At 43.7% G+C, this 21,500-nt stretch overlaps 1 protein-coding gene across 3 annotated transcripts; it reads left to right on the top strand.

The window, feature by feature from the left end:
• The first annotated feature begins 1,371 nt into the window (after positions 1 to 1,371).
• On the top strand, positions 1,372 to 10,578 carry PPP1R3C (protein phosphatase 1 regulatory subunit 3C). 3 transcript variants are annotated; one of them, XM_033942712.1, is made up of 2 exons: positions 1,372 to 1,567; positions 8,753 to 10,578. In XM_033942712.1, exon 2 carries the CDS (start codon positions 8,754 to 8,756, stop codon positions 9,693 to 9,695), a length of 942 nt encoding a protein of 313 aa, XP_033798603.1. In that variant the 5' UTR covers positions 1,372 to 1,567; position 8,753; the 3' UTR covers positions 9,696 to 10,578. The 3 variants fall into 3 exon arrangements, with proteins under 3 accessions (XP_033798603.1, XP_033798605.1, XP_033798604.1); XM_033942714.1 differs by lacking the exon at positions 1,372 to 1,567 and adding an exon at positions 1,623 to 1,646; XM_033942713.1 differs by lacking the exon at positions 1,372 to 1,567 and adding an exon at positions 4,794 to 4,855.
• Positions 10,579 to 21,500: the final 10,922 nt, after the last annotated feature.

Raw genomic sequence — 21,500 nt, 5'->3', positions numbered from 1 at the left:
CTTATCCCTAGGAATAAGCAGTAGATTTCTCCAAGTCCATCTCGATAATGGCTTATGGACTTTTAGGAAGCTGCCCAAACCTTTTTTAAACCCTGCTAATCTAACTGCTTTTATCACATTCTCTCCTGTTTGTTTTAAATTTATTACCAAGTAGCTTCATTACATGATCCGTAGTCTTGGTATTTTTGGAAAGAGTAAATGCGTGATCCACCTCTACCCATTCCATTCCATGTAATATTTTATAGACCTCTGACATATTTCCCAAGCTGTCTCTTCTCTGGGCTGAAGAGCCCTAGTCACTTTAGCATTTCCTCACAGGGAAGTTGTTGGTAGTATTTCTCTGATTTGGCTGTGTTTAGAATGAAATTTTTTCTTTTGTTACTTTAGCAAATTATTAATCTATGGGTGGTCAATATTCAGCGCACGTTAACCAGATAAGAGTGAATGATAGCTAGAATATTAATAAATATTAAACCTGTTCTTTCTCTACCTCTTCTCTCTTGCATCCTCCCTCCCTCCCCTTTACCCAGGGCACATATTTGGAAGGGGGGTCAAAAGCCCACCAGCAAGCTGTCAAATTTAGGTAGGCTTGGGACGCCCTGTAACATGAGAACCTAGGGCAACAATAAAAGCTGTACCCCTTCTCAGATTCTTATTACCGTATTTGCCCATCAGTTCCTCAAACATTGTGGTTTTCGTCTCCTGCTTGCAGAGGTTTGGTCCCTTTCAGCACACCACAGCCAAACCAAAATACTTTGGGGCAAACTAGATCTGGCCTCATCTACTTTGCTACTTGGTTACACCAGAACAGACTGGGGGGGGGGTCTGTTCAAAACTGTTTGTCCTATGTTGTCTCTTACAACATATAAAACAGCAGCATTTGTCAACTGGAAACATTTCTGTAAACCCTATTACCCTCATACCTGCATCCCCCTTAAATGTGATTTTGTTTTCTGGTAGGTGCCTCAAGATGAGATCTGAATGCTATCTTTGTAAAATCAGGTAAAGATTGCAGAAAGCTTTTTCGGGTTTTTTATTTTTTTTAAGGTAGTATAAAGAAATAAAACAACAACAACAACAAAAAACAACCCAAAGGAAATAAGATGATACCCTTTTTATTGGATTAACTCAATGCATTTTATTGATGAAACTGTCAGAGAGAAAAAAAAGTAAGTGTTTAGCAGGAGCTGATATAACGAAGGCCGTCCCACTTGGCTCCAACCTCGCCACCTTGAACTGAGTGATGCAAACGCATTTTCGCCAGGGTTAACATACTTCCACGTCCGCTCCAGCCTCTCACACTGACCAGCCTGCGAGCCGATCACGCTCTCGCTGGGAGGAGGCCCGGGCTAGGGCTCTGCCCCGATTGCTTGGCAGCCGCCGGAGCTGCTCTCTGATTGGCCGGCGTCAGGCGTTCACGTGAAGAGAGCCGTGGCTGATAATAAGCGGCGTGGGCTGCCGGCGCTCGTCCCCAGTCTGCCAGAGGTTGCAGTGGAGGGTGAGCTGGTTGTGGGCGTGCGCGCGAGTCAAAAAAGTTAGCGTGACTTCAGATTCCACCCGAGTGCAGGTAACAAGCAGCGAAGGAGCAGCTCCGCTTGTCTTGACTCTCGCTCATCTGGCTTCTTCTGTTTCGCGCGCTGTAATGCGTAAGCTTGCTAAGATCATTCTCAGCCCACCGATGCATGCTTCCGGGGGGGGGGGGGGGGAAGGAGTAAGTTAAAGTCTGCAACATAAGTTTTTAGCTTGCGCAAAAGTTTCCGCATGCTGTGTACGCGTTAACACATATTTTCGTGGCCTGTGTAAGCTACAGAGTTTTGGAAACGAATCTGGAGCTACGGTAGTTTTTATGCCACTGTATTGACCAGTGCGCGATGCATTTATGTAGGGCAAAGCGAGCAAGCGAGGAGAATGGAGCTCGGCTTATTGCAGAAAACTTGGCATGGGCATGCTGTTCAGAACATTTATCCCTAACGCGGTGCCTAGTTACCCTACTGTTTATAATTAACCGGATTAAAGTTTCCATTTTATTTTAATTTCCTCGATTCCTTCACTGCTTTACCCTAGACAGAAAGAAAAAAAGAGCAACCACAGAGACTCAAAAAAATGGCTTAATCGAGTAGGCACTGTGCTCTTGATACTGTACTCAAAGGAGATAAAGTTTCTGACCGGTATAACATTTTGATAAATTAATTTTCCTAGCAAACCTAAAATGTAAAGATGCACGCAGAGTTCCTGTAGCTGAACAAATTGAACTAAGCTTAAGACAAGGAGTTTTTTTTTGTTTGTTATGGTTTGGGCATTGATACACCTCCCCCACTCCCACCCCACCCCCAGGGCGCTTAAACAAATTACCGGTAGTCGATGAGTTTACAGTCTGAGGCAATGCAAGATAAAGGGCAAGGTGTACTGACCATTTTCCCAATAGACCTGAAGTAGGAAAGAAACCCCCTAGGGCAGTGGTTCCCAACCCTGTCCTGGAGGACCACCAGGCCAATCAGGTTTTTCAAGCTAGCCCTAATAAATATGCATGAGAGAGATTTGCATATAATGGAAGTGACAGGCATACAAATCTGCTCCATGCATATTCATTAGGGCTATCCTGTAAACCCGATCCTCCAGGGTAGAGTTGGGAACCACTGCCCTAAGGCATCTTACTCCCTCCTATTATTAAAATTTGCAAAAAGATAAAGCTTTAAAAAGAAAGACTGTAGAGTGATTATATTTCTTTCATTTCCAGATATGCAGAATATATACTGATTATATTCCTAATATGCGGAATATATACTGGTTATATTCCTCAGATTTTAATGTTTTTGTGCAACACTGAAAAAAAATTGTTGTACAGTTCATGCCTTACAGACAATAGTTATACTTGTTAAGCATAGCTGGTGGCATATTCTTGATTTCATTAAGGTAGGGTGCTTTACTACGAATATGCCAATCAGCAGGACATCCTGAATAATCAACCGGGGCCCTTTTACTAAAGGTGTTAAATTTTGCAGGGAAAAAACGTGTGATAAGTGCAGAACTAACATGCACCAAGCGGGAGGGGGGAGGGGTGTGAGGCACATAGCACCTCCCATATAGCAGACGGTAAGTGGATCCACGCTAACTACATGTTAGTATGCACTAAGCCAAAAAGCATTCCACCTGGCCCTTGGCACAAATAGCATTTTCAGGGGAATTCTGTAGAGTGTCTAATATTAGGTGCTACTTCCGGGCTAAGAAATATGATCATGTTTCACCTCTCCTGTTCAGTGCGCATTGGTTACCCGTTGAACATAAAATTAGTTATAAAATCTTACTTTTAACTTTTGCAACACGCTTAAATAATCAACCAGAGTTCATCAATAGATTTTTAATTCCTTACAGTCCTTCAAAATCGCTTCGTTCAATGTCTCAGAACCTTCTTGTCGTACCATCATTAAAATCAATCAACACGTTGCGATCCAACAATTTTGCTGTCACTGCCCCTTCTCTTTGGAACTCGCTGCCTAATCATTTGCGCAGTGAATTCCTAACAAATCAATTTAAATCAAAATTAAAAACATTCTTGTTCCAGAATGCTTTTGGACAATAACTGTCCTTTTAAGAACTAAAACAAGCTTTATCGCTTCTTACCCTTGTATTTTTTCCCCTTTTATTGTGCTCTTTTTCTCACGATTGTAGTTCTAACCCTTCTTCCCTATTGTTTGAAGTTAGTCCGTACATCTTATTATGCTTTTAGTATCCCTAACTTTTAAATGTGGTTTTTTGTAATTTTTTATATTGTACACCGCTTAGAAACCTGATTAAGCGGTTTAAAATTTTTTTTAATAAACTTGAAACAAGTATTCTAAACAATCACAAAGCACCAAAACTGGGCAGAAGTGGAAGATCCATGTGAAAACGCACCCACACACCTGTTTATAGAATAGCGCCTAAGTCAGGGATTCTTAACCTGGGGTCCATGAGAGCCAGATAAAAATTAACATTTATATGCACTGTACAGCCCGGTACTGTCGATTTTTTTCTCGCAGATGACGAGAGAATAGAGGTAGTATTAATGGTAGTAGAAAACGTAGTTGTCATAGATTCTGTTTTAATTTGCACAAGAGGATTGTATTTCATGATTGGCCATTACTTTTTGCATAAAAGAGTGTTTTTTAAGATTGTTTGCTTTAAAGTTTAATAATACTTTGTGTATGTTATATAGATAGATAGATAGATAGATATGAGACAATCAAATGTCGATAAAGTACATTATATTTATTGCATGCCAAGTTATGTTTATGCAAATATTTCTGGGGAAGGGGATCCATAGCTTTCATCATATTCTTAAAGGGGTTCATGACTCAAAACAGGTTAACAATCACTAGCCTGCCAATCGTTCCCGATCCATGGTCGATCTGCGGCAGGCCGACTGATCCACAATGGGTCAGTATTTAAATGGAGGCAATCGGAGGAACGCCCCCTCTGATCACACGGATCGCTAGTGAGCAATCCTGAAGCATGCGCAGACCATCTTCTTTTCCTGTAAATAGCCTGCGCGTTCTTACAAAAGCAGCAATTTTTTTTTTTTTTAAACTTCACTTTCGAGCCCATGGTTTTAACCCGCTTTAAACCCACGGGTTAAAACCAGGGGTTGCACTGCGGGGAAGGGCAGGAGAGTCGGGGCAGAGAGCAGGGTGGCAGAAGGCAGGGCAGTCAGGAAAGGACCTGAGCGACTGGCCCTCAGCAGTCGCTTATTTTTGATCGGTCAGCCCAGTCGGTGTCCCTCATTTTTTTTTTTTTTTTAGTGAATCGCTGCCTGCCTACATTTGAATACCGTTCCCCCTCATTTGCATGCGCGGATCAGAGGATGATCGGGACAGAGGTTAGTGAATTGGGTTGGAGGAAAATCAGGTCGCAGAGGGGTCGCTAAGTGTTCGGGACTTGATCGGTGGACTTCGTGAATCTAGCCCTAAGTGTTTCCGCATGGATCTGCAAAGGGAGTATAATGTGGGGGAGGGACATGGGCAGGTTAGGGCCCTTAAGATGCACCAGTGTTATAGAAGAGTGTGGATCTGTGCCAAGCTTGCACGCCAGAATTTATACCTGATTTCATTTGGTGTAAATCCTCGTACCCAAAGTTGAAAATGGATCCTGGCGCTATGCACCGTTCTATAAAGAGCAACCATTGTGTAATGCCCTTTATAGAATACTATTCAGCGCTGAAGTTTGAGAACCATGTACTGAATCTAAATACCACTAAGCTCCTTAACACGGCTGTGCGTGCGCTAGCAGTTACCACACGTTGACCCCTGGATTCTATATAGGCCATTGAGCAGATACAAGCAAAAATTAATAAGTTAATGTGGCGTCAACAATCAGTAATTGGAGTTATTTAGCATCCATTTGGATTTATGTGTACAGCTGGCCCAGTCATTCTACAATATCTGTGCCTAAATTTTTATAGCATGCGACTCAAAAGGGGGCTTGGCCGTAGGAAGGGCATAGACAGGTTAGGGGCAGCCTCAGAAATTAGGCGCAGTGTTATACAGTAGAATAAATGGATTTGCATACCCAACCGCTGTCAATTGGACGCAAAGTCTTACTCCAGATTTCGACAGGGGTAAGTTCTCGGGCACAAAGTTGGCTGCAGGAATCCATTGTAAGCGCTATTCTGTAAAAGTTGCTTAGCGATAAGTAACCTTTATAGAATTGGTGCTTGGCCTGGAACTAACTGCACCTAACTTTGGGAGTATTTACTGAATCTGGCCTCGAGGCCCAGATTCTATAAATGATGCCTAGCCAATCTAAGGGCCTAACTTAATTTTCTTAATTGGCTTAATCAGTGCTGATAATTGAAAGCACCATTTAAAAACCAAAATATTTTTTTCTGATGTGCATTTCCAGATTTGTATTAGTTATATTTCCTATTTGGTAACAGATACCTCTTCCATTTGCTCTGTTTGAGTATTACCTGATGTTGTGCAGTTTAGACTTTTTGCATTTATGGATACACTCGTATCCTACATTTCTATACATAAGAAGTTGCCTCCGCTGAGGCAGACCAGAGGTCCATCTTGCCCAGCGGTCCGCTCCCGCGGCGGCCCATCAGGCCTATTGCCTGAACAGTGGTCCCTGACTAATTTCATAACTTACCTCTAGTCCTCTAATCCTATCCCTATAACCTACCTCTCCTCCTATCTATACCCCTCAATCCCTTTGTCTTCCAGGTACCTAACCAAACCTTCTTTGAAGCCCTGCAGTGTGCTCCTGCTTATCACATCCTCCGGTAGTGCGTTCCATGTATCTATCACCCTCTGGGTGAAAAAGAACTTCCTGGCATTTGTTCTAAACCTTTCCCCTTTCAATTTATCGGAGTGCCCCCTTGTACTTGTGGTTTCCCATAATTTGAAAAATCTGTCCCTGTCTACTTTTTCTATGCCCTTCATGATCTTGAAGGTATCTATCATGTCTCCTCTAAGTCTCCGCTTTTTCAGGGAGAAAAGCCACAGCTTTTTCAGTCTGTCAGTATATGAGAGGTCCTCCATACCCTTTATTAGTTTAGTTGCTCTTCTCTGGACTCTCTCAAGTACCACCATGTCCTTCTTGAGGTATGGCGACCAGTACTGGTCACAGTACTCCAGGTGCAGGCGCACCATTGCACGATATAGTGGCAGGATAACTTCCTTCGTCCTGGTCGTGATACCCTTCTTAATGATACCCAACATTTTGTTTGCTTTCCTTGAGGCTGTGGCGCACTGCACTGACGCCTTCAATGTTGTGTCTACCATCACTCCCAGGTCTCTTTCAAGGTTGTTCACCCCTAGCGGTGATCCCCCCATTTTGTAAGTGAACATCGGGTTCTTTTTTCCTACGTGCATGACCTTGCATTTCCCTATGTTGAAGCTCATTTGCCACTTTTTGGTTGTTTCTTTCCTGTTTTCTTGATATTTTCTTTCTCTTGGTTGTACTCTTCTCAAAAAATTTAATAAAATGGCTGAACTTAAAAAAATCAATTGAAAACAATTTAAAAATTAATTAGCTGGTAGGCACCTACCACTTCGAGGTAGAGGTCTACACTAAGGCGCCTACCAGCAAGTAGATGTGATTAGAAGTGGATTTGGGGGCATGGCTTGTCTTAGGCGCACTCAGGCCAAGAAAACCCTGGCCTAGATGACAGCGCGCCTAATGATTCAATTCCTATCGGCGCCTAAGACCACTTAAGCACCACTAAGCGCGATTCTGTAAATGGTGCGTAGCGGACGATTGACAATCGTGCTCAAAGCGCCTAGAAGTTAGGTACAGTTTATAGAATCAGGGGCTAACAGGAAAATTCTATAAAAGGCGTCTAAAGATGGATGCCAATTAGGCGCTTAAGTTAGGCACCTTACTTAATTAGTATATTGGCTCCAATTATGAGCTTTAATAAACTCATAATTGAAAAAAAAAAAAATTAATTGGATGATAGGCGCCTGTCTTTTAAGGCACGATTCTACATCAGATAAGCGCCTATCTTATGGTGCCTAATGGCACCTAACTCCAAAGTAGGCGTTTTTAGGGGCAGAGATTTAGGCACTTTTCTGAAATAGGTGCCTAACTTTAGGTTCTTATCTTTTTAGGCACCCAGTTGCAGAATCTGTCCCTAAGTGCTTAATGCACTTTGGTAGAAGAGCCCCATAATGCTTTAGCTACCGTATATACTCGAATATAAGTCGAGACCCCCATTTTTCCCCCCAAAAAGGAGTAAAAATTATTGACTCAAATATAAGATGGGGGCTTAATATTCAAGTGCCATGCCCTGCCAGGCTCTGCACCCAGTTCCTTTCCCTCCCTGCCCTACTAGGCTCTGCACCCTGTCCCTGCCCTGCCAAGCTCTGAACCCAGCCCCCTCCCTGCCAGGCTCTGAACACTGCCCTCCTCATTACTTGCTAGGCTCTGTATCCTGTCCCCCCTCCTTACCAGGCTCTGCATCACATCTCACCTTCCTGCCCTGTACCCTTTTCCCCCTCTGGTGGTCTAGTGGTAGGCCGGGACAGGAGGGATCCCTCCCATCTCCTGACCCGGCCGATTCTAACAATTTTTTTACACCCCCCTCCTCCCCCCGCGTACCTTTTCTCGTATCCCTGGTGGTCCAGCAGTGTATGGGCAGAATCAAACTTTCTGCGTCCAGCCCTGCGCTCCTCCTTCCGATCTCATGGCTAGCGGTCCACAGGCATGCAGGAGCGAGCTTCTTGAGCTCCTACCTGGCCCTGCGCTGCTCGCTGAATGGCTGCTGCCAGTTCTCGTGAATCTCACAAGTCCCTTGAGAACTGGTGGCAGCCATTCAGGGAGCAGCGCAGGGCTGGGCTCGCTTCTGCGTGCCTGTGCGCCACTAGTCATGAGATCGGAAGGAGGGGCACAGGGCAGGAGTGCGGAAAGTCCGCTCCTGCTCATATACCGCTGGACCACCAGGGGTTGAGAAAAGGTATATGGGGGGTAAAAAAATTGTTAATATCGGCCAGGTCAGGACATGGGAGGGATCCTTCCTGTCCTGGTCTACCAGAGGTCTGCATCAAGTCCAGGAGGGGGGGGGGGTCGGGTGATGACCTGAATATAGGACGAGACCCCCATTTTTAGGCCATTTTTTTGCCAAAAATCTCATCTTATATTCAAGTACATATCGTATATTTCACCAAGATTTCAGTTATGCCACATAACCATATCTGTATGTCAAGACAGAAAAAGTAGAGTTGTAATCATAAAGCTGTCTTCTGTTTTTTTTGTTTTTTTTAAATCATTTCAGAATGATACAGATTTTAGATCCAAGACCTTTGCCACGTTCTGTCATGCCGGTTGATGTAGCAGTGAGAATCTGCTTGGCCCACTCTCCACCTCTAACAAGATTTCTCAGCCCATACGATGATTGCAGAAGAAACTTTGTGAACCGATTCAAGCCCCTGAGGCCTTGCCTAATTTTGAAACGCGAGTCTGATTCTCACAGCAGCGACTGGCGCTTCAAGACAAAGAACAAGAAACAGGTAGTTTTTGCAGACTCTAAAGGTCTTTCTCTTACTGCAATCCATGTGTTCTCAGAATTCAAAGAGAATCCAGGGCAGGAACTGCAGTTCAATTTGACAGATTTGGAAGATATCACAGCTGGCTTAAAACTGCACGAGGAAAAAAACTTGATTCTGGGTTTCACTCAGCCTTCAGCCGATTACTTAGCCTTCCGAAACCGCCTACAGAAGAACTTTGTGTGTCTTGAAAATTGCACTCTGCAAGAAAGGTCTGTTGCGGGGACTGTGAAAGTGAAGAATTTGAGCTTTGAAAAAAAGGTTCTAGTTCGTCTGACCTTTAACACTTGGAAAACCTATATTGATATTGACTGTGTTTACATGAATAATGTGTATGGGGGTTCCGACACTGACACATTTTCATTTGTCACTGATTTGCCACCAGGCATTCCCACCTATGAAAGAATTGAGTTTTGTATTTCATATGAAAGTGAGGGCCGCATATTTTGGGACAACAATGAGGGAGAAAATTACAGGATCATTCATGCAGAATGGAAATCGGACGGCGTGCAGGCACCAGTATCCTCAAAGTTGGACAGCATAGCAAGTATAGATCATAGGAAACCCCAAGAAATAAACTTTGATCAGTTTGGTAGCCCAAGAACATCCACCGGCCTCTTTCCTGAATGGCAGAGCTGGGGCAGAGCAGCAAATGTTTCACCGTACTGGTGAATGGAAATACTAGACCATTTTTTTCACTGCTCACAACATCGAGGGAGCTGACCTTGGAAACTTAAGTACTCCTTGAGGTTCATCTTAAAGAAACCAAGAAGAGAACGGCCATTTGGGAATGGAACACGAGAGTTTGAAAGAAAGACAATTGTCTGATTGCAAATTCTTCAGTTGGGAGAAAATGGCTTTAAAAAGCTTTGGTCAATTGCATATGCTAAAAATGTAATATTTGTGCTAAATACAAAATAGCTTGCACTTCTGACTTGAGGATTTTTGAGAGAATTGCAGAGACTCTTTTAAGCAGTGGCATTCAAAAAAGAGTCTCCTTTTATCTTGTGTACAAAGTGTGTAGATGGTAGTGCCAAGAATTAGAAACCACTTCGCTGCATTTTCTGCAAAACAGAAAATATTTCATAAGAAAAAAAAAAAAAAAGGGCAGTGATTGGCACAATATGAGCATTGGTTTAGTTACTCCACCTTAGAAAATCATGGAGAAGACCAATGGAATGCACTACAGCATGTATTGATGAAGATTTTAGGAGCTGGTCTTTTGAAATCTATTGAATATTAAATATTAAGTAAGTGGAAGCAATGTAGGGAGAATAGATTTGATACACCACCTAAAATTAAGGGTATGTAAAAATCTTTCCTGTTGTAAAATACTACTGTCAAGTGTACAAGAAAATGAACTCGAGATGGCCTACTTTATACGAGCTTATTTCATGAGCCGGATAAGTGATGCATTTGCACTTAAGTAGATTTGTTAAATTTCATAAATGGGCTACATACTCTAGCAGAAATTATTGTGCCTTTTAGAAAACGTAGGAGCCAAATATTCCAATATATAAGCTTCCTATAAGCTACTGAGAATACTTTGCAAACACACACTAATCTGTAGATGGTGGCCACAAATGCTCTGATCTCAAATGAGCTAAGCAGCCTGCTAATTTTGCCATTGCTTGAGAAAAAGGGTTCTAGTACAAGCACACATCCTGTCTTAACCAGTATTACCCATAGTGTTTTCTAAAGCTCTGCCTCCAAATCTTGTCTTCCTCACGCCCACTTCTTCTCCTGGGAAAACAAACATGTACTTGATAGAGATTTGCATCTGAAGAGGGGAGTGTTAGCCATGTTGTCATAGGTTAAAGAAAGAGAAAACACAGCCTTTGGGAAAAAAAATTTGGGGGGGAGGGGATTGGCTGGAGTTTCTTTTAAACCCTGGAATCAAACCTGACCAGGTTTTGTGGTTTTGGATTTTATGGCAGTTGCAGTCTTTGGTACTATTACCAATCCACAATGCCCACAACAGTATTCAGGTGAAAGTAACAGAAGTGTCCTTCATATTGAAGGTGATTAATGCTAATTTGATGTTTAAAAGAACGTTGACTTTATACATAAAGAAGATGTGAATATTAGGTTTTGCACATACATAGGAATTGCCATCCATTTGGGGTTTTTCCTTTTCTGCCTTTTAGTTCACTTATACCTTCAGCCTGCTAATGCTGATTGTGCACTTTTTATCTTTTTGATTTTACATATTTGAGCTGAACTGTGTTTAATTTTTGTACTTGTTGGGCAATAGATATATGATGTGAATACACTGTAAGGCTCTCAAATTACATAAATTTTCCTGTCACATGGACAGTGGGAAATGTTTTGTAAGGGTCGGGGTGAGGCAAACCAGCGCTTACTCAGGATGACACCAATTTTTTTTCCTATGTGATAACTCTATTGATGTGAGAGGCACACTGCAGCTTTAGGGAACGTCTGATGTCACTTTATGACAGATTTGGGATATGTTTAATGCTGTTTGAGAGAAAGGTGAGGCCTGGTAGGTGGGGATCATCCTTTTCTGTTCCCAGTGATTATTTTTTTTTATTTTACTGTAATGGCTTATCACTGTACTATGTAAAAGATTCCCTTGAGAATAAATCATGTTTTTATATGACAAACTGAGTCTGGCATTTTCATTATAGCTTACATATAAATTTTACAACTAAGGGGATAAATGTATAACTGGACACCTTGAGTTGGCATGCTGATGCCAAGCACAGTTCTATAAGAACATAAGAGTTGCCATACTGGGACAGACAGAAGTTTATCAAGCCCTGTATCCTGTTTTCAACAGTGGCCTGTGCAGGTCAGAAGTACCTGGCAAGATTACAAAAGAGCAAAACAGATTTTATGCTGCTTATCCTAGAAATAAGCAGTGCATTTTCCCCAGTCCATCTTAATAATGTCTGAAACTAACTGCTTTCACTACATTCTCTGGAACTGAATTCCAAAGTTTAATTAAAACACTGAGTGAAGAAATATTTTCTCTGGTTTAGTGGACTGGTTTAAATTTACTACTTAGGCCTAGATTCACTAACCTCATTTTTTGGGGGCGATCCGTGGCCGAGTCTTGCTGGGCGGCCGTTTCACAACAGTTCCTGCATTCAAATGATGTGGTCGGAAGCACGCCCATGGATCGTTTTTGAGCGATCACGACGCATGCGCCTTCTTTTTCTAGCCCTCTCCCCTCACCGTGCATGCTGCGTGTCAGCCTGTCACTCCCAGAGCATAAGAAGTTCAGGGAACCTGCCGAAGCAGCCCAGCCCCAGCCCGGCCTTATGCGCCTCCATCTACTCTGTGTCCCTTCTTGCCTCCGGTGCTGTTTTAACCCATGGGAAAGCGGGGCTGGAACAGAACACGCCTTAGTGCAGCCTACTTTAAACCCACAGGTTAAAACCACAGGCTCTCACTGCGGGGAAACGCTGCAGGGAGCAGGAGAGTCGGGGCGGCACTTTTTTCTTGAACCGTGTGTGCACACAAAGGAGAAGGAAGGGAGAAGCTGCAGCATTTGTGTTTAGCAGGAAGCAAAGGGAAAACTGATCTCAGTGTTCCGTAGAGAATGAGGCGGACAGAGAGGCAGGCTTGCTGCTTGAACACACGAGGCAGGCAGGGCAGCAGAGAGTTTTTTCAGGGCTGCAGGGCTGGGATTTCAATGAGCGATTGGTCCTCAGCATTCGCTTGGTTTTGGATTGGCCAGCCCAGTCGGTGTGCCTTAAATTCTTTAGTGAATCGAGGCCCTTCCTACTTTGCATGCCATTTCCCCTCATTTGCATGCACGGATCGGATCAGGCATGGACAGGATTGGCCAGAAGATTTGTGAATCGGGTCGGGACTAGTGCTGCCCGATTCACGATTCTAATCAATGCACCAATTCACTTTGGGTTTAAGTTTCAAGTTTTATTAGGATTTTATATACCGCCTATCAAGGTTATCTAAGCGGTTTTACAGTCAGGTACTCAAATATTTTCCCTATCTGTCCCGGTGGGCTCACAATCTATCTAACGCACCTGGGGCTATGGAGGATTAAGTGACTTACCCAGGATCACAAGGAGTAGCTTCAACCACTGCGCCACATACTCCTCCAATCGAATCGATTTAAAAAAAAAAAAAAAAATTGGCTTCCTGATTCGATGACTGATCCTTATCCCCTCGCCCCCTAAAGCAGGAGCAGCAGTGCTGCCTCTTGCTGTCTTGTCGCTGCCGCTCCTGCTTTAGAGGGCAAGGGGGGAGGGTCCGTTGGGAAGTGCTGGTGTCCGGCTTCCCCCCTGGCCTCCCGTGCATCCATTTACCTAATTTCAGCAGCGGAGCAGCCTGCAGAGGGGTTCACCAGTGCTAGCGATCTTTGCAAACTGTCATAGGCCTTTTGGAGCTGTTTACTCTGCCGCGACCCTGCCTCTGACGTCGGAGAAGGGGTGGGACCGCAGCAGAGGGAAGACAGCTCCGAAGGCCTATGGCAGCTTGCAAAGATCGCTAGCACCGGCGATCCTCTCTGCAGGCTGCTCCGCTGTTGAAATTAGGTAAATGGATGCATGGGAGGTCAGTGGGAACACGCAGGCCTTCTGGGGGGGGGGGGTGTAGGCCTTCAGGGGGGACAGGCAGGCCTTCAAGGGTGGGGTGCCCTGGTGTAGCAGTACACTGAGGGAGGGAGAGAAGGGGGGGTTCAAAGAGACGTGCATATGCCGGACTTTGGGATGAAGAGGGAGAGAGATGGTGGACAATGGAGTTTAGGGAGGGAAGGAACAGAAAGGGAAAGAAGTTGGACACAAGAGATGGTGTGGAGGGGGGATAGAGATACTGGATAGGAGGGTAGTTGGGAAAAGAAAGGGAGATATGGTGGACCCTGGGGTGGTGGGGAAGGAGGGAGAGATGCTGGATGAAAGGGTAGTTGAGAAAAGGTGGATTTGTGGATGGAGATGATAAAAAGGAAAGTTGCCAGACCTCCGGGAGAGGGAAGGGAAACGGAAGGGGAGGAAAGAGATAGAAGATGGATGGTTACCACGGAGAAAGAAGAAAGAAGGAGACCCTGGCAAGCAAGTTATCAGAAGACAACCAGAACCTGGGACCAACAAGATTTGAATAATGACCAGACAACAAAAGGTAGAAAAAATAATTTTATTTTCTGTTTTGTGATTACAATATGTCAGATTTGAAACGTGTATCCTGCCAGAGCTGGTGTTAGACCGCAAACATGAGCTAGGATTTAACAGAGGAAAAGTCTTTTTTTGTTTATTTTGTTTACACCACAATGCCAGTGTGGTTAAGAGAAGACAAAGGGGGTGAAGAGGCTATAAAATAAACCCACCAGGATGCTTGAAAAAAACACCCAATTGGGCAGGAAAATCTAATTGAAAAATTGATTCAATAGGCTGAATCGAATCAATTTTTTTCCTGAATCGGGACACGATGGATGTCCTTAGTGAATCTAGCCCTTAGTAGCTTCATTGCATGCCCCTAGTCCTAGTATTTTTGGAAGGAATAAACAAGCAATTCAGGTTTACCTGTTCCACTGCACTCAGTATTTTAGAGACCTCTAATATACCTCCTCTGAGCCGTCTCATCTCAAAGCTGAAGAGCCCTAGCCACTTTAACCTGTCCTCATAGGGAAGTTGTTCCATCCCCTTTATCGTTTTTGTCTCTGTGCCAATATACTGTTCTAGAATACCTTTGTTGTAGGGATGGAGATCAGATAAGTTCTGATCCAGGTCATCAGAACACAAGGCCTAGATCCGTACACAGGGCCTAGATCAGTGTGCCGACCTGGCCTGGTTCAGAACTGCCTGTGTGCTGACCTTGCCTGTGTTCTGATGGCCTGGATCAGAACTTATCAGATCTCCATCCCTACATTTTGTAAATTGGCATCTACCGTATATACCTAAAGTAAGGCCTGACAGTTATACTGGTTTAATGGCAGGTGTAACTATATACAGCTTAGTGATCCATAATCTACATGTAAATTATAGTCTTCTGTGTTCTATGATGTATTCATTACTTATAGTATTCTGTGTTTATGTATATAACTTTTGGAGACACTCGTGGCCTTCCTATGCTCTGCCCACATGTCTGTCACCTTTCCAGTTATACACTAATACACCTATTGAATAGTGTGTCTGCACATGTGTGTAAGAGCCAATTATCCTTGTATATATGGTACACATACAGTAACCAAAAGACAAAATTGAGTGTCAAACATTTAGGGCTCATTTTATTAAGCTGCATTAGCGTTTTTAGCGCACGCAGCATTTTAGCACGCACTAAACCCATGCCACGCGGCTAGAACTAACACCAGCTCAATGCTGGTGTTAAGGTCTAGCGCGCGCTATTCCACACGTTAAAGCCCTAATGCGGCTTAGTAAAAGGAGCCCTTAATGTAGGGAGTTCCAGAACATATAGGTTATACAAGTATTTATTAAATGGACCTCAAAACCCAGAGGATACCGCTCCCTGAAGTACCAAGATTTGGAAAAGGGAGACTAAAGGACTATCACTGGTCCGCTCTGGATAAACAGACAACCAGGGAGAAAACCCAATATAGGGGAAAAAAACTCCCTGGACTTCAAAAACTGGGCTAAAACATCAAATGTAAAAAGGTTCTGTAACTCCTGCCATTAAGGGAACAAGTAGCAGGAGTTAAGTTGAAAAAAACCGTGAGGGGCAGCTTAAAGACAGCATTCAATTAGTTTAAATTCAGAACAGCCATTAAACACAAAAAATACACTTAGCTTTGCTGCAGTTTCCACATCGCTGTCCTGTATGGCGTACTACACGACATTATTGGAACTGTGGAACTGTGAAAGCCGTGTAGTACGCCATACAGGACAGTGACGTGAAAACTGTAGCAAAGCTAAGTGTATTTTTGTGTTTATTGGCTGTTCCATTACTTGTAAATCATGAAGCACCAACCTCTCAAAGGCTGCCACCGAAACATCGGGCAGCCCTGGGGGTATCCATTTAGATTTAACCCTCATGCCAGTTTTTTTTTTCCCAAAAGGAGGAGCCGGCTCTCCTGGACACCCCCCCCCCCCCCCACACACACACTGCATTGAATCTTCAGACAGCCTGCGGCAATGAGATGAGCCTGCTGCCATTTGCCTGTCCCAGAAGTTGCTGCTTTGGAGGTCCTGCCTAAGTGGGAACAGGAAATCGCTGCAGAGAAGTGGCTTCCAGGACACGCTGACAACAGCAGGCTTACCTTGTTCCTCCTGCTGTAAGCTGTCTGAAGATTTAATGCAGCGGTGGGGGAGGAAGTAAGTCATGCTGGCAGAGTCGGGAGAGGGGTGGGGGGCTGAAGAGAGGTCATGCATATTCCATTGTAGGGGTTTGGAAGGAGGGAGAGACAGAGAATCACCCCTAACTGGATTCCAGGGAGATTGCAGCGTTGACCTTCAGCTCAAGGGTTGTTTGGACAACATCCAGGATGAAGCTGTTTGAACGGAGTGTAGCCTACTATGCCACCTGTGACTCACCAGCAGACAATATGGACTTCTTGAACAAGAAGGGAGACATTGCTTATCAAAAGCGCTCTTCTATTTTGAAGAAAAAGATAGCAAGGAGCCAAGGGGGATGGAAGGAGAGAGAGAGAGGGAGACTAGAGAAGCACCTGCCCGGGGTGTGTGTGTGTTAAGTAGAAGGAAAGAGAGAGAGACAGACAGAGAAGCATCTACAGAGGGGGGGTTGTTAAGAAAGAGAGAAAGGCACCCATGACTAGGGAGCGTGTGGCGCAGTGGTTAAAGCTACAGCCTCAGCACCCTGAGGTTGTGGGTTCAAACCCACGCTGCTCCTTGTGACCTTGGGCAAGTCACTTAATCCCCCCATTGCCCCAGGTACGTTAGATAGATTGTAAGCCCGCCGGGACAGAGAGGGAAAACTGCTTGAGTACCTGAATAAATTCATGTAAACCGTTCTGAGCTCCCTTGGGAGAACGGTATAGAAATAAAAAATAAAATAGGGAATAGTGTGAGATGCATAGCATGGATGAGCTTTTGGGAAACAGAGGGTGAAGAGGGAGAGAGAGGCAGATGCTGGAATGGGAGAGATTGAGAAATATGGTGGATCCAGGGAGGGGGAGAGAGATGCAGTATCATGGGGAGAGATATTGTTCCTGTGGTGGGGGTGCAGGAAAAAGAGAAGCTGGACGGGGGTGGAATATGGGGACGGGGATAGAAAAATGACCTTGGAGGCAAGGGAAGGAAGGAGAGATAGGGATGGAGCTGAGACTGATAAGATGCAGTGGAGGCTACATGAGGGTTAAAAGGGGACAGAGTATGGGAAAGGGAACATAGGAAATGAGTGAAAGGTCGAGAGGGTGGGACAGGGGTGTGACTGGGACTGGTGGGAGGCATGGGCAGGGAGTGGGGGCAGGGTATGAGTAGGGTCAGGGGTGGGTTCATGTGTCCTCTTTTTTTTTGTCCTCACAAGGAAGGTAACCCTACTTTAACATATAATGCCACTCCCTTTTTCTTTCTACCCTGTCTTTCCTGAATAGATTACAGCCTGGTATAACTATATATGAGTCATGCTTCTCCATGAACCAAGTCTCTCTGATTGCTACTAAATCCAACTCAGCCTCTTCCATTACAGCCTCTAGATCCAGAACCTTGTTTCCCATACTTCAAACCACGGTGCCTCAAGTCCCGTAATCCAATGGATTCCAGAAACTTCACTATTTTCTGTTTTAAAAGTGTTTCTATGAATTTACTTTCCACAGCCTGTAGTTCTCTTCCTTACTTCCATTTTGTGGAGAGGGACCACATCCACCCTTCTGCAGTCTCCCGGTACCACTCCCAACTCTGGAGAAGCCAGTGGAGCTGGCAGAATGTAATGTAATGTAATTTATTTCTTATATACCGCTACATCCGTTAGGTTCTAAGCGGTTTGTAGAAAATATACATTAAGATTATAAATGAGAAGTAAGAAGGTACTTAAAAAATTCCCTTACTGTCCCGAAGGCTCACAATCTAACTAAAGTACCTGGAAATTAATAAAGAAGAGAAAATAAAGATGGTTGAAAAAAGAAAAATTCTATGTGAACTTATAGGATGGAAATTAAACTGACAGTGAAGAACTGTATGAAAAATACATATGGAATTCAGTTAGAGAGGGTAGGTTACAATCTATTTATGGTATTTGTTTAATTGGAAGGTGTTAAGGTGGGTAATTTGGGGGAAGGTTATCTGAAGGTAGGTGAATCTTCTGGAGGTAAAAGAGGAGGGGTTAAGATATTTGGATGAATTTTTTGAAAAGCAGGGTTTTGATTTCTTTTCTGAATGTTTTGAAGTTGTCTGATATTGTCATAAGATTGGAGATGGAATGGTTGATTTTTGCTGCTTGTGTTGCCAGAAGGTTGTCAAACATTTTCTTGCGTTGTGTGCCTTTGAGTGGGGGGAAGGCGAAAGGGTTCGAGGTTCTTCTGTTCCTTCAGCACCCTTGGATGTATGTCATCCGGCCCCATTGCTTTGTCCACTTTAAGTTTAGGTACTCCTCATGCACATAGTCCTCTGAAAATTGTTCAGGATTTACCACGTCTCCATTTCTATTTGTGTTTGTCCTCTGTGGTTCCGTTTCCAGCCCTTCAGCTGTGAGCATAGAACAGAAATATTTGTTAAGCAATTTAGCCTTATCTTTATCACCTTCTACACAGTCCTCCCCTTCATCTTTGAGTCTCACAACTCCTCTTTTGCATTTCCTCTATCTAAAAAAATGTCTTGGCCCCCGTTATACCGTGTCATCTATTTTTTCTTCCAGTTGTATCTTTGCTTTCCTGATTACTCTATGGGCTCCTTTTACAAAGCCGCGCTAGCAGTTTTGACGCACGCACAGGATTAGCCCACGATATAGCACACGCTAGCCAGAAATCTACTGCCTGCTCAAAAAGGAGGTGGTAGCGGCTAGCACGTGCGGCAATTTAGCGCACGCTATTCTGCACGTTAAGTTCCTAGCACGGCTTTGTAAAAGGAGCCCTATATCTTTTCTTAAATTTTCCAGATATTTTTGCCTGTCTTCCTTTTTCTGTGATCTTTTGTAATTCATGAAAGCTAATCTTTTTTTTCCCTACATTGTCAGCTGCGACTTTGGAGAACCAGAGCGATTTGTTGCCATTACCATAGCTCCTTTCAGTTTTGCCCACTGCTCTCCCAGATGTTCCCATCCAGATAAGAACTCCTTGACATAATACTCCATATGAACAGTTAGGTTTAAAAAAAAAAAAAATCTAGAACCTTCACTTTTGAACGAACCCTCTCTATACCTCTCTTAATATTAAACCACACTATCCAATGATCACTGTGTGAAGGAGGCCTACATTTCACACCAAAGTAGATATATTTTCCTTTCTCTCTTTCCAAATTGACTCAGTGCCTCTTCCTTACTGTGTAGGGCCTGCACTTGTGTGGCTTTAATATGATCTTTAACTAACGTCGCTCCCCCCCCCCCCTTTTCTGACCAGATTATAGCCCGGTATAACTATAGCCCAGTCACAGTTCTCCATGAACCACATCTCTGTGATCGCCACTAAATCCAAATAAGCCTCTTCCTTCACAGCCTCTAGATCCAAAACCTTATTTCCTGTACTATGGGCATTACTATACACTGTTTTCCAGACATTGCCCCTTTTTCCCATGTGTATAGAGGTAGTTAATGTTTCATTTACCTGGGGACTTTGATCATTCTAGTTTAAAGTCCTCTTCGGTAGGTTGCTGTTGACACTAAAGACACTTCTCCCCTTCTTTGATAGATGCACACCATCTCTGCTCAGCAGTCCTTGGAAAACCATCCTATGGTTCAAGAAGCCAAAATACTCTCAATGATACCATCCATGTACCTGTCTGCTTGATCTTCAGGATGCTTCTCTACCTTGGCCTTGACCATCGATAGGGAGAATTGACAAGAACACCACCTGTCTGCTTCACCTTCTTTTCCAGAGCCATGAAGTCACTTTCGATACATTCAGAAGGATGCCTAGTAGTATCATTTGTGCCAATATGGATGAGCAGCCCCAGATAATAGCCATTAGGCTTGATTAGTCTCCACGAGCTCTCCATAGCATTTTGAAGTTTAGCACCAGGCAGACAGCACACCTCCCAGACAGACACCTGTGTACCCCTCAGAGGGGAATCACCAACCACCACTACCTTTTGCTTCCCAGTGGTAATGGATTCACCAATGTTGGGAATTTGAGCTTTGGTCCTTCCTCTCCCTGGGATGCTCTCACCTTCTCCACTTCCAGAACTGCTTATTGGTTCGTCAGTTCGAGGGTAGGTGAAGTCACTGTATCAATCTTGCAGGATCCTGAAATCTGAGTCCAGCTACCCTCCCTCAACACGGTCTCTTCTTCCCCACTGTTGGAAATCTTTAATGTTTTATGAAACATTTCATTAATGTACCTCTTGTTCTCATGAATGCTTCTCAGTCTTGCCATTTCCTCTGTCAGTTCCTTCACATCCTTCATGAGGGATTCAAGCTATAGATCAGAAGAAGCAGTTATCTGCTTTTATGTAGGAACTAACCCTCAGAAGAGGGGGAACTTATCTAAGTGTCTTACTCTTAATTGACTGAAGGAGCATATAAATCAAAGATCAGCCTTGGGGTGGGTGTGAGGGCAGATAAAAACCTGTATGGTCCATTTAAGATATATGCAAATTAATAGAATGGTGCCTGAATGGATTTTTTGAATATACTGTATATGCATGTGTGTACACATATGCATATACATGACTATCTTTAGAGAAAAACTTAAGGTGACTAAAGTCACCAGAAACAAAAAAAAAATGAGGTTTTAATTAATTCTGTTGGAGCAAACAATTTGTAATACAGAAGTCCAAGCCCTGTCTTTTTATGTGAAAAAATAAAAAAGTTACAGAAGTTCAAGCATATAAAAACGTAAGAATTGTCACTGCTGGGTCAGACCAGTGTTCCATCGTGCCCAGCAGTCCACTCCCACGGTGGCCCCTAGGTCAAAGACCAGTGCCCTAACTTAGTCTAGCCTTACCTGTGTACGTTCTGGTTAAGCAGGAACTTGTCTAACTTTGTCTTGAATCTCTGGAGGGTGTTTTCCCTTATAACTGCCTCTGGAAGAGCGTGCCAGATTTCTACCACTCTCTGGGTGAAGAACTTCCTTACGTTTGTACGGAATCTATCCCCTTTTAACTTTAGAGAGTGTCCTCTCATTCTCTCTACCTTGGAGAGGGTGAACAACCTGTCTTTATCTACTAAGTCTATTCACTTCATTATCTTGAATGTTTAAATCATGTCCCCTCTCAGTCTCCTCCTATCAAGGGAGAAGAAGCCCAGTTTCTCTAATTTCTCACTGTAAGGTAACTCCTCCAGCCACTTAACCATTTTAATCGCTCTTCTCTGGACCCTTTTGAGTAGTACTATGTCCTTCTTCATGCACGTTGACCAGTGCTGGATGCAGTAATCCAGGTGGGGGCGTACCATGGCCCGGTACAGTGGCATGATAACCTTCTCCGATCTGTT

The sequence above is a fragment of the Geotrypetes seraphini genome, chromosome 4 (assembly GCF_902459505.1).
Source record: "Geotrypetes seraphini chromosome 4, aGeoSer1.1, whole genome shotgun sequence".
In the NCBI taxonomy this organism is placed as follows: domain Eukaryota; kingdom Metazoa; phylum Chordata; class Amphibia; order Gymnophiona; family Dermophiidae; genus Geotrypetes; species Geotrypetes seraphini.
The sequence above is the reverse complement of the archived record's forward strand: the minus strand, read 5'-3'. Positions and strand labels throughout refer to the sequence as shown.

Coding starts and splice junctions, on each gene's coding strand:
- PPP1R3C (XM_033942712.1), top strand. CDS start 8,754: ATGATACAGATTTTAGATCCAAGACCTTTGCCACGTTCTGTCATGCCG.